At 35.1% G+C, this 13,589-nt stretch overlaps 1 protein-coding gene across 1 annotated transcript; it reads right to left on the bottom strand.

Annotated features, from left to right (window-relative positions):
- Nucleotides 1-2,851: 2,851 nt before the first annotated feature.
- LOC130746915 (expansin-B3) lies at nucleotides 2,852-6,736 on the bottom strand. Its single transcript, XM_057599701.1, has 4 exons — nucleotides 6,426-6,736; nucleotides 5,995-6,295; nucleotides 4,855-4,984; nucleotides 2,852-3,495 (listed from the first exon to the last, which is right to left on the bottom strand). Exons 1-4 carry the CDS (start codon nucleotides 6,592-6,594, stop codon nucleotides 3,301-3,303), a joined length of 795 nt encoding a protein of 264 aa, XP_057455684.1. The 5' UTR covers nucleotides 6,595-6,736; the 3' UTR covers nucleotides 2,852-3,300.
- Between the last annotated feature and the right edge of the window lie 6,853 nt (nucleotides 6,737-13,589).

Genomic DNA, 13,589 nt, shown 5'->3' with positions numbered 1-13,589 from the left:
ATGTGATTGGATGATGAGTTATTTAACTCAAACTTCATCATGGGTCATTTAGACATACATGAAGCAAAAATGAGTTATTCACATATCAAATACTCCTTCATCTTGACCAAATGTGAAAATTAATAAATAAATGAGTGATATGATATTTGAAGTAATAGTACATGTATAGAGAGAAAGTGAGATGTGAATATACCATAATTAATATATAAAAAAAAATAATTGAAAATAAGATGGAATAAAAAAAAAAGTGTGAATGTACGGTTACTAAAAAAACAGCCCCAACCCAAATGTTTAAGAGTTGATTTTGGACTTTCAAAAAAAGAAAGAGTTGATTTTGGGCTATGTGGCACATTTCCATCCAATTTATCATTGTCTTTTTTAGTCTGTCTCAATTGGTAGTGGTGATTATTCTCTCGTTGCGATGTTCGCATATCCATTTATTATTACTAATGTGGCGAAATGACATCTTATGATAAATTCAAGACCAATAAAATACAATGAAACACCTTATTTCAATCAAATATATTTTGTGGTTGTTCCAAAAAAAAACTACAGTGAAACACCAACTTTGATTGACACAGCTACTCCAAGTTATAAGTTTAATTCTCACATTTTTATAGGTCGAGTATTTGAACTCACTATGAGTCTAGTAAAATGTCAATTGGTGGACAATCCTCCTTAGGAAAATCTCGTGACGCTTCTTTCCAGTAAAAAACTTCTACTGACCTCCCTAGCATGTTAAAAATACTCTGACACCGTATAGATATGTTTTATCTCCATTCAACCATTTTTGTAAAACAAAATATATAAAGAAACCATGATCAGGCAAATTTTATACATAAACAATAAATAAGAAAAATGGTATGTATTGCATTTCATATTCCATGTTTTTATGTGAATGTTGGGATATAAAATGTGGTGTGATAAAAAAAAAGTGAAGTGGTAATATGAAAAAATTCAATGGAAATGGAATAAAAATAAAATGAGTGAGTGTGTCAAAATTCACATAAATGATTTAAATCCCCAAAGATAAACATTTTATTTTATTTTTTTACTTTCTCTTCAACCAAACAATGCTAAAACTATCTCATTTCCTTTTATTTTTTCTATTTTCTTTCTTTTTATTTTCTTCTCCCAACCAATCAAAGCAGTCATGTTAGTAAGTAACCTGATAATATCTACTAAATTAATTGTTTGGTTTACCACTCACTCCAACTTTTTTTGTTGTCACCTACATCAACCTTTCTTTGGGAAATTATCTTGGGACATTTTTCAAACAACTTTCCATATGCTTTGATACTTGATGATGCGATCAACAGCACTGCGATTGAATTTGAACCTCATAATCATGTAATCATCAATTACAATTCCCAGTCCACAGTCCTCAATTCATAATGAATTCAAGGACCACACCCATTAAAATTGTCTGCATCCACAATATACTAAAAATATATAGGATAGGATTCCCCTGTTTCCATTATCAGCAGGTTGTGTAGCCAAGAGTCCCGTGCCTATATCAACCTTTTTGCCCGTATTTTTTCATTGATGTGGTGCTTGAAATAAAAAACCACATGGACTATATTTGTGAATAATAATTATGAAAATTAAAGTGACATTAATGTCTTGTTTTATTGGAAGTGTCGATTGGTTTCTATGAAGAGAAGGGTTGTTTCTTATGGTTATAATACGAATTAATGATTCTCATCTCTTACTCCTGATGTCACCATCAATGCACCAATAGTAAACCAAAAAGCACAATGGCTATTTTTTAGCCATTTTTTAAAATAGGATTAATATATTATTTAAGTTATATGCGGTTAATGCAGAAAAGCTTATTTAAATTTTACATGTTAACTTTAATGTGAATTTATGTTGAATTCAATGAAAGTTCAAACACACTTTATCCATAAGCTACTTAGAGTATCTTTATTCATCACACTCACTAGAGTATCTACACTTCATTCTTTACAATTCCCCACAGTGCTACATCATCTAAACCATTTTACTAATTTTTTACTCCAACCCAAAAACCCTTAAAAGTTTCTCTAGTAGACCCCCCCACATTCAACTACACACTTTATATGATAAAATGATAAGTAAATATAATAATATTTTATAAGAACATATTTATGAGAGACACATGAGAGAGAAGTTTCTACACTACCACACTCAAATTAGATATGGTGGAAGAACCATTTCTCTTCAATGGTATGAGACACTAATGGGAGAGTCTCTTTGGTGTGAGACACTTTCATTGAAGATGCTCTTATGGTCTAGAGGTGAATTGGCCGGAGAGATCCAGGTCCAAATTTGTACATCTTGCATTTTGATTTAGTGCATGATTCTTTAATGAACTTCGAAATATGAGTATTTTAACTAGAGTTGCATCATTTTTAGCATAGATTTTTCACTGAAAAAAGTATGACAAAGTTAAATTTGCAATAATTATTTGTCCACACCTCTAATTGAGGTGGAAAGAGGTGGAGGAGGAGAGAGATAGGAAAAAAAGAAAAAAGTAAGAGAGAGAAAGTATAAGATGCGATAGATGATAAGAGGAGAGAGAGAAATAAAAATATGTGAAAATGAAGTGTATAAATAAGGAGGTGTGTATATATCATTACTCTTAAATTTGATAGACAAGGCAAACCTTGCAGTGCAATAATCTTCCAAAGGGGATAGATACCTCTTCTTTTGGTCAAAATGAAATAAATTAAGGCAGTGAAAGTTAGGAGGAATCCTATTCCTAACCTTGAGGACCCACGATTTTTTATTTTTTTTTGAAATTGACGATTTGGTGTTACTCAGACAAGATCAACAAGTAAAATTAAAGCTAAATAAATACATTCAAACAAACTTCAAAGTTCCAGAATATATATTACTAATAATCCTTAAAAGCCTAAATGTCCCCAGCACACACATTCATGATTCAACAATGTAAGGTATTAAGGATACAGATACTACTCCCTCTACACGCTCTCTCTCCAATTTTTGGAGAGGGCTACATACATGACATCATTTACTACCAACAATTACACACCAGAAAAAAGTAGGCATACAATACAAGTAGAAGGATCAGTGAATGCTCTTTTGCACTCCAAATGGCAACTTCTCTTGTAAAAAAAAAAGAGGGGTTAAAAGAGGAAAAACTAATGTATCTATAGCAAACCAAGGGAAAGAGAGTTGGAAACCCATGAAGACCATTTTTGCCTTATGGGACTTACTTGACCAACCTACAACTAGGTAAAATGTGCTTATTAATTTACCCCTTTTGGCACTAGTGATTGGTTGTTGTACCAGTTGCTAGGGGTAGAAATTTAGGCGAGAAGTGTAAGTGGCTTTTGGAACCCAATTGCTGGGAATAACATCTCTGGCAGAGAGGCTTCTCCCAGTGGAGGTGCTTAGTTTCACAGAGAATGGTCCCTTTATAGGCCCCCCATTAAGGCACCAATTTGCACCCCATAGATGACTCATCTCTAGCCACTCACTAGACCCTGCCTGCCACAACCAAAATACCACAACAAAATAAAGAAAAATATAATGTCAGTTTCATTATTATTTTTGCTCAAAAGCCTCATTACTAAAATTGTAAAACTTGCAAATACAAATATTGTACTCAAGCCCACCTAAAAAAGTGGAAATTTATGTTTGTATGCAAAGTTAACAAGACTCATGATTGAATCAGCTTATTTAACCTCAGAATTAATTCTTAGATTCAGAAGCTTTACTCATAAAAGCTTATTCTCATAATTGGTGAGGCAGAAGTTCTACTCTATAGCTTCAGCATATTATGTGATTATGCTACGCCCAAACGCATTTACAAACATGCATTGATACACACTGAGATATCACAGTAAAACCAAAATCATGATGAGCATTACAACTTCACCAAACATAGATTTACGGTACAAGCATTGTATAATATTTTTTTCCAAAATATCTTTCCACTAATAGGTGAAACACTAATATCCTCCTCACTCACAAATGAGAAACCCCCTCCCAACTAACCAAATCACCAATTGATTAAATATTTGATCTTTTTCTTTTTGGTGATTTAGGGTTCGTTTGGTTATCAGTTTCATTTTTCATGAAGTTCGCGTAGGCTACTTTTTATGAAGAAAAAATGTGCCACGCGTTATTTTTCCGTTTTCATTTGTCAGTTCCCATAGCACATGCTTTGAGTTCAGAAAATAAAGGAAAAGCACGGATTCTAGCAAGAGACACCATTACACGAGGAATGACACATTGATTGATAATATATCATTTAATAACAGAGAAGAGGGTCTCCCCACAATTTCAACCTTTTGCAGGTATCTTGACCTGAATTGCAAATATGGTAAGTGTTGTTTGGGGCAGAGTCACATGTTTTAAGGGACACATACGCAAAATTTGGAATCGTTAATCTCCAGAGATGAACTATAAATGATAAACTAACCATATATGCTAGTCCCATTTTACCATAAAGAAGAAAAAAATGTGAATGACCATAATGATAGTGCTCCAATGCTCCAGAAATGCAATATATTACTAAATACTAACAGTTGCACTTGCACTTACATTAGTAATTAAATAAATCAAGTGTATACTCTAGCTATAAAATATACTGCGAATCTCACCAATTTCTTATATTTCATATTAGAGGCCGTTAGCTGTAATGTAATGGAATCTGATCTGATTCTCTGAGAGACCAGAACTGCAGGGTTTCCTCTGCACTTTCTAATGTTTCCATTATCTCCTAGTCACTCTCTTTCCATCTTTAATTTATTTTTTATTGATATAAACATAGATTAACAAGAAGCAGTAACTGCTAGAGATAATATTGTAATAAACATTAACAATGAGAAAGATGGAGCATACCTCTTGTATATGCATGGAGCCAATATCTCCCTCTGCATCCTCAAACTCAACCAGAAGAGATAGCCAAAATGGTGTGGAACCTTCATTAACATGGAAGGCAATTTTTCTTCCAGGGTATTTACAAGGAGTTCTGAAGAAGAAAAATTCAATCACAGAGGACAAAATTCATTTATTAGAAATTGATGTATAAAATGCACCTTTCCTTTTATTCACAAAACAAAAGGGTAAACCAATCAAGCTTCAAAAGGGCACATACCAATACAAATTTCCTAAAATATACTCCCCCGGTCCTATTTATAAGCATGAAAGAGAAGAAAAACCTTGGTCCTTTTTATAAGAACCAAATGAAAGTTTGAGCTATATTAATTAATTTTTTCCAATGATGCCCTTATTAATTCTAACTTGTAAAATGTGTCTCATTAATTATTCTCTCTCTTTCCCACTTTCCAACACTAATAACAAAAGATAATTTTGAAAGTTTATTTTGATTTAAGACAAATTTAATGCATTTTTTATCTAGTTTAACTACATTTCTTAAACTATGTGAATTTTTTTTTTTTACTTATAAATAGAACCGGAGGGAGTAGTAGTATAAAGAAACAAGCACGTAAGCAGAAACCTAGAGACAGAGGAAAACCCTTTTTCAACACAAGAAAAAAATTTAAAGCAGTCCAATCCAAAGTCAAATATTTGCACTGGGAAGGGAAAAAGTGGAACTTGTCTTACCGTCAATGCAGCCAATAGGTAAAGTTCAGGACCATTCCCCAAGAAAAACAAGTTAATACTTCCAATTCCATCAACAAACCAATCAATTTTGAGTTAATAGTGAAATTGGTTTATGAAAGTGTTGGAAACATGCATGATAAGTTTGTCCATGGATTAAAAATATACTCAGGCGGTCTGGGTCCTTATTGTGTGAAATGTCGGTATATAGTCAGTTACCGGTCGAGACCATATACTAATTTAACCGACATTTTGTACAATTAGGAACAAAGACCGAGAGTATTTTCGAAAGACATGGACAAACTTGTCACAACCAACACTTTCAGCGATCAATTTTATCATTCGCTGAATTAACTTTTATACCAAAAAAAATAAACAAATTAAAAAAAGGAATTACTTAGTTAAATTAGGTAGTACCTTCTGTAAACAACTGGGATTTGGCCACGGTTTCTGAGCTGGCCGTTCTCGCCGGCGATAGCCATGCGGCCAAAGGCGGCGCCGCTGAGGTCAAAGTGGGTCTGGTCGGTGGGACAACCGGGACACTCGTCGGTGATAATAACTGTAACAGCACGCCTGGAGCACATGCTGCTGTCTAAGCACTTGACCTTGTAGCACGCGCCGCACCCTTCTCCGTTCATGAACAGCAGCGGCCCCACCGCCCCTACCCGCGCCCTCAACGGCCTCACATCCACCATTGTTCCGTACCCACATGCCCCACCTTCAAAAAAAACTCATCACAATTATTCACTACCAAACAAATTGATACTAGTTCGTTGTGCTCACTGAGTCAACTCAGCGAGTCGGTGTGAGAAGAAGAGTGGTAGCTGAGCTGAGACTGAGAGACTTACCGGTGCTACCGTCGCCTTCTGGGTCGCCGTACCAGGTGGCGGTTCCGGGGTGCCAATGCAGGTCGAGAGCGTGGTGCTGAGGCTGTACCGCCGCCGCGGCGCGCAGCAGTGTGAGATTCAAGGCCAGGCTGAGGAATAAGAGGCTCAGTTTCGACCGGTGGAGCTGCATTGTGTGAGGGAGGTGAAGGGGTCTACTCGCCGCCGTTGTTGGGAGAAGAAATGGCGGCGGTTGGGGCGTCGCCGACAGTTTTGGTGGCGGCAGAGTGGGTGGTTGTGTTACTGTGGGTTTTAGTTAGACCGTTAAAGCAGGTTTTTGGGTTTCTTTATAGAACAACAGAGGGTGAGTGTTTTGACCTTGTTGGCCATTGGTTTAGTGGTTATTTACGGTGAGTACCACTGAGGGTGGGTCCCACCGGTGGTTAAGGCGTAGATTCCGCATGTGCGCGGGAGAAGGCGGGATGGTGAGTAAACTTTTTATGCGTTTTGTAGTGGCTACATACTTGCACTTTTCTAACACAAATTGCCTTTATTTCAAAGAATTTCACAAAATGAAAAGGAAAATAATAGACATGTTTTTTTTTTATATCACAATAATCAATCTTCACCCTCACCCTTATGTAAAGTAAGATTAATCTCATTTAGATAAGAGTTTAATGTATATGCACTGACAGTGTAAAATAGTTTTACACAGACATCCAATTAAATTCTGCCAAATCAGAAAATATCTTATTCTTTTAATTAAAATTAAAGTCAAATGTAATTATCTCTCATATGTGTCATGCTTTGATTGGATGACTGTGCAAAACTATTTTACACTGTCAGTGCATATCCATTAAACTCTTTAGATAATGTGAAACATCCTCACAACATATTATTTTTTTCCCGGATTCAACTTTTGTCTTATTCTTACCTTTATAAGGTCAATAACAACATCATGTTGATTTTTTTATTAGTTACAAGAGAAAGACTAAAAGCAAGAAAACTAAGCTAATGCATTAAGGCAAAGCGCCTCAATGACAAAGGAACGTTGTAGCCTCCAAACATGGCGCTGAGATCAATCTCACGACATTGCGCTTGTCGTACAAGACATCATGTTGATATAATCATGAATACTAGCATAACTATCATGGCGCTGAGATCCATCTCACGACGCTTGTCCTCCTGGCCTTCAACATTTATATCAAAAAGTGACTTGACTGTAGGGTTGTAGAAGACCCGAACAAGTCCTTTTACCCGTCCTGATCCATCAATCATGCACTTCATCAGGTTTTTTCATGTTTAAGGACGAGTTTGCGTTTTAGAACGAGAACTAGTCAATATTTAAGGTCGGGTGAGAGACGAGTACAATTCATCTCAACCCGTCATACAAACACCTCTTGCACACTACCTTCAAAACCTTACTTTGTCGGAACTGTGCATAGAAAGTTACAATTTCCTAAATTAACATCACACAGAGACTATTTCATGTTATAGTATAAATGCATATTATTATATAGTTAGATTAGAACCTTATGTTATGTAAAACTTCACACAAATGATTTAATAGTCGGAACTTCTTTTAATAGTTCTTGAAATTGACATTCAATTTATTTTTCGGGTCAATCTGAACTTGTTCTTTTGAGGCCCGATCTTTACTAAACATGCACGTCAGCATATTCCTTCAGAGCTAAGGATGAGTTTGGGTCTAGAAACTGATTTGATCAATATTTAGAGCTAAATAAAAGAAAAATTCAATCTGCTTAACCCGCGCGCCCCACAGGTACCTCGATCTACTTGACTGTCTATATCCATTGCAATCAATGTAACTTGCTAAAACGCTCTGGTCCATGAATCTGTTTTTCTTAGGAGCCGTGATTCCGCTACCAACCAAAAGGTTGGGGCTGGCTGAGGAGCTCTGTTCTAACACCTCTGTTTGAAATTGTGGGTGAGATTATGTTGACGTATATAGATCTTGCAAGAATAGGCACAAATTTAAGAAAATACTAAAATAATTTCAATGTTTTTTCTTTTTAATATATGTTAAAATTTTGATTAATTGTATCTATTGAATGAGACAAATATTTATTGGAATGATGATGTTCTGCACTTAAAAGAACTTGTCCATTTACAATAGGTTATTAAATTTGAAATCATTAATAAAAAGCTATTTGAAAACTGAATATCCATAATTTAACTTTATTCCTAGCTACCGTTCAAAAGTGATCAAATGCAGAGTCCAATTACTATATCCATAATTTAACTTTATTCCTAGCTATTTGTGTGTTGCGATTATGGAGGCTCACTAACTATAATAATTGAGGCCATATCATTTTCATCTATCTGTAATTGTTCATGACTGTTTTAGTTACAATGAAAATGTAACTTAAATAGCAAGTTAGCAACTGCAACATAAATTATGATGTCTACGTTTCTCTTCACATACTAATCTTCATTCATTATGATATCTAATCAGTTAGTTTTTTTAGTTAAACCTTATCAACATAGTTATGAAATACACATGACAAGTGGTCATGTGTGGGGCTCATTTTCAAGTGAACCCTACAGTTCAGATTTTCTTTAGATTCAGTGGATGCATTATTTTTAGTTAAATATGAATATTATTCATTTATTCAAGTTTGGTTTGCCAAAACAAACTGAGTTTTTTATTTCTTTTACATATCTTTTTCACTTATTCCTATATCATTTTCACTCATTTTTATTTGATTTGGATTCTATGTCACCCACCTTCAGGTAGTTAAATATTTTTAGGTGTATAATCAAAATTGGATGACTCATATTCCGAGTTACTACTAGGGATGACAATGGGTAGGGTCTGGGTAGGGTACTATAGTACTCATTCCCATATCCGCGTTTTAAAAAATTACTCGTACCCGTTCCCGTACCCGCGTGGTAGCAACTTGAATGCTCATCCTCGTACCCTCTGGGTACCTATATGCTCCTACCCGTGCCCATTACGCGCAATTTAGCTAACCAAAATATATTTTTCACTACTTTTGTTAATAGAAAACAAAAAATACAACTAACTTTTTAAATAAAAAATAATAATATAAATACAAAAGATTATCTACGTAACAAATAAAATCATTCAACTAAGAATATATTTTTTTAGAACGAATGAGCAAGAAAGATATAACTTAATTTTTGATTTTGGATTTATAATATAGTCATAATGTGTGTGCGGGTATGGGGCGGGTTGGGTACTATAGTACTCATACCCGCACCCATACCCATTACTTTTTGCGGGTAATTACCCATACCCAACCCCATACCCATCTAGCGGGTTTTTACCCTACCCATAGTGGATATTTTTTACGGGTACCCTATGGGTCCGAGACCCATTTACAACCCTAGTTACTACTCCAAATTGTATATTACAATTTAAAATGTGAATCATTTTGATTAGGATTAATGTTTCACTGTGTGAATGCAAGATTTCCTGAATTGATTGCTAGAAATCCAAATCCCGTATTCATCCTATATTATATTTTTTATAATATAACTCATTATATCTTTCACTTCTATTTCAATCTTTGTCCAAGGCAGGGCCGGCCCGGGTCAAGCAAAGGCTTTAGGCCTCAAAAAAAATATTTTTTTCAAAGTAAAAAAGGCCTCATATTTTTACAAATAAGGCCTCAAATAAAAAAAATACTATTACTCACCATTACCTCCCACTTTGTTAGTTGTTTCTTCCCTAATTTTTCTCAGAAAATCTTAATTGACAATTACTAGAAATTAGCAATCTTCATTAACAATTACTCCCTCTGGTCCTATTTATAAGCATGAAAGAGAAGAAAAATCTTGGTCTTTTTATAAGAATCAAATGAAAGTTTGAGCTATATTAATTAATTTTTTCCAATGATGCCCTTATTAATTCTAACTTGTAAAATGTGTCTCATTAATTATTCTCTCTCTTTTACACTTTCCAACACTAATAACAAAGGGTAATTTTGGAAGTTCATTTTAATTTAAGACAAATTTAATGCATTTTATCTAATTTAACTACATTTCTTAAACTATGTGAATTTTTTTTTTGTTGCTTATAAATAGGACCGGAGGGAGTAATTGATGTTACCTATTCTTTTTCTTCACCTTTTATTCTCTGACCTCTCATTTTCTCTCAATTAAATCCTAATAACGTTTCTACACTCCTTGTCACTCTCTCAGTCTCTCCAAGCCTCAAAGGGGAAAAAATAGAGGCTTTGTCTCTCAAACTCTCATATCCTTTATAAAAGAATCCTCCTCCATAATTTATTTTTTCTTTGATTAACCATTGAGAAGAACTAGAGAAGATCAATAGGAAGACAAAACTCTCTTTATTGTAAGTAGTTACGCTCTAGCATCTTTGTTGTGATGGTTTCATGGTTATGTTGAGTTTTGATACAATAAAAATTTCTTTTTCTACAATATAAAAGGACCGTAAAGTACTAACTAATTGGAATTGGATGCAATACAAATTAATTATATAATTTAATAAATGATTTTGCATCTCAAAAAGCTCGAAAAATAAAATTTTAATGAAGAAATTTTTTTAGACAAAAATGCATTACTTAAGCCTCACTTTAAAGTTCGCTTTAGGCCTCACTTACGGTTGGGCCGGCCTTAGTCCAAGGTATAGATAGATTTGGGTGGTAAAGAAAATTCTTCTAAAACTTTGAATGCTTAAGAAAGCTCTCATTAAATACAAAGGTGAATTGGCTCCCACTAGATCTTTAACTTTTCTTTCCTCCTTTTTGATGAATATGACTATGTCTTTTCTTTGATTTGTTCTTATTATATGTTGTGACAAAATTAGGAAGATTTCCTTTGGTATTTTGTAGGCAATGAAGTTTTAAGTTTAGTGGACTCCATGTCCCTGTGTGTAGTCACTAGTCGAGAAAATTGCGGAAAAAAATCTGAGACTGATTGCTTTCTTTGGCCCTATCAAGCAACAATCACCATATAGCCTTTTTCTTTGTTATCCTCAATGGTGGACCATCCATGTGGTATAATGAAGTATAAACAAACAATAACACATATGTGCAATTTTGCACGTTCTGCGTGTAGTATGTATGTACAACTGAAGGTTATTACATTAGAGCAAATTAAGCCCCCCCGTATAAATCAAGCTATGAGAGCAAATCCCTTTGTTTCTAATTAATAGTGTTCCGGGAACCCTGGCCAAGGACGGACAGGACACCCGAGACGGCCACGGCCCCACAGAACGTCCTTGTCGAAGGATAGTTTAGGGAACCTGGGAACACCCCGCTTATGGGCCCTACCACCTAGGGTAAGGATAAGACCTAGGGCCCACCAAATAGGGGTTGACCTAGGCCAACCACCCTAGGGGATAGGTTGGCTGGCACAGATCCGTAGGGGCCCCCAGACCGTTGGATCACTGTTCCTCTGCAGGTACCGCAGGTAATCCAACGGCGGGCTGTGCCCTGCGTACGAGCCATGCATGACGTTGCATGACTTCAACCCTAATTCCACCTCCCCTATATAAGGGGAGCACCTCTTTTATTGAAAGGTAACGTATTCTCTCCATACTCACCATTCTCACTACTTTCCTTACTGACTTTAGCATCGGAGTGTCTTGCAGGAGCCCCTCCCGGGACTTAACCAGCTCAGGAGTCCTTCCGCGCGTCCAGATCCTCCCTCACCTACCCCTTGTCAACGGGTAGCTTGATCACTCCCTGATCAAATAGTGTGTTTGGTTCTCTAGTGGAAAGTCTTGCAATCAATTCTATAGACAAGATACAAAGTGTAGCTTATGAAATTACCGTATTTTGAATTGTGTGTCACTCCATTCATCCAAACATGCTATAAGTCTTGATTCATAATGGTAAGGCAAAGGAAGAGAATTTGAACTGAATTAGCTCTAATTTCAAAATTCTGTTTTTGTTTCTCATCTTGCTTATAATAATTAGCTTTATTGTATTATTATTATATGCATCTTTACATCAAAGAGCTGCAGCCTACCAGGAAATCTGGGGCTTGTTTCCTTCCACACAATGTGAGAGATTCAAGGTGGTGTTGACTACCAAGGTAGCAAAATAATGATATTGAGGATGGTGAAAAAAAGTAGTAGTAGTAGTAGTACAAAATTTCAAAAAGAGTTTTGTGACTTCTGTTTGTGCATAAGAAAAATTTGCATTTGTCTTCAAGCTTGAAAAAAAAAACACATAGCACATGTTACTTTGATTGCCAAACAATCTTTCTTACTCTTTTCCTTAGAGTTGAATGAAAACTACAGTTATTGATAATGCTCTACAATTTTTCTTTTTTCCTTTTTACTTTACCATGCCACTGAAATCACATTGGCACATTTGCAAATTAATTAATTGTATAACTCTATTTTTTTTTTGGTAAGCTAACTCTGTATTTTGTATTCCATGATTCTTTGATTCCTTGATTATCGGAGAGTGATGGGATATGCAAACCACGTGTTAAGAGCACAGAGCTTTCAGAAAGCACCAAATTAAACAAAGATATGGGTAGATCGGAGTGCTTTTAATAGGAGATTCATTTTCAAAGGTGCTTTTAATGGGTTGACTGATCACTGATGCATCATAATTCATAACCAGATCTTTGTTTTAGCAGCACATTCTTCAAACCAAGCATTTAAAAATCACTGTCCAAGTGAATTATGGCAAGCTCAAAAAAAGTCTTTCCACTTGGCCCAAGCAACTCTAATGCTATGTTTGGTTGGAGGGAGGGAAAGGGCGGAGGAATGAATTTAGACTAAGAATCGATTTGATTTATTGTTAGAAAGTATCATAATGAAAAAATAACTTACTATGAGCTGAGTGTGTTTTAACGTAGATTTAGATTTTCTCATGTTAAATTTCATGGTCATGTTAAATGTTGTCACTATCTTTCTCTTGAGTATTCAATAGATGAGATTTTATGAATATTCACAAAGATAAAGATAGACACAAAATTTTAATATGATAATCTATTATAAGTTCTTAACATGAGAGAATCTTAATGCTATTGCTACACATTGTAATTAGTGATTCAAAGTGATTTTTAGGTTATATGTGGTTTCTACTGTGAACAAAGTCATAGTTTCTCACTTGTACTTTGAGATTTCAGACATACTGCATGATGAACAAAGTCATAGTTTCTCACTTGTACTTTGAGGTTTCAGACATAGTTGCAGGCATCAAAATAATTGCTTTAACA

Source organism: Lotus japonicus, chromosome 3 (assembly GCF_012489685.1).
Source record: "Lotus japonicus ecotype B-129 chromosome 3, LjGifu_v1.2".
Taxonomy (NCBI): domain Eukaryota; kingdom Viridiplantae; phylum Streptophyta; class Magnoliopsida; order Fabales; family Fabaceae; genus Lotus; species Lotus japonicus.
Note: the sequence above shows the minus strand (reverse complement) of the source record. Positions and strands in the feature narration are given on the sequence as shown.

Excerpts from the sequence above, each read along its gene's own strand:
- LOC130746915 (XM_057599701.1), bottom strand. The coding sequence starts at position 6,594 with ATGCAGCTCCACCGGTCGAAACTGAGCCTCTTATTCCTCAGCCTGGCC. Across the intron at positions 4,985-5,994 it reads ATCCCAGTTGTTTACAGAAG|AACTCCTTGTAAATACCCTG; the intron begins GTACTACCTAAT and ends TTTCTTCTTCAG. Across the intron at positions 3,496-4,854 it reads GCTCCATGCATATACAAGAG|GCAGGGTCTAGTGAGTGGCT; the intron begins GTATGCTCCATC and ends TGGTTGTGGCAG.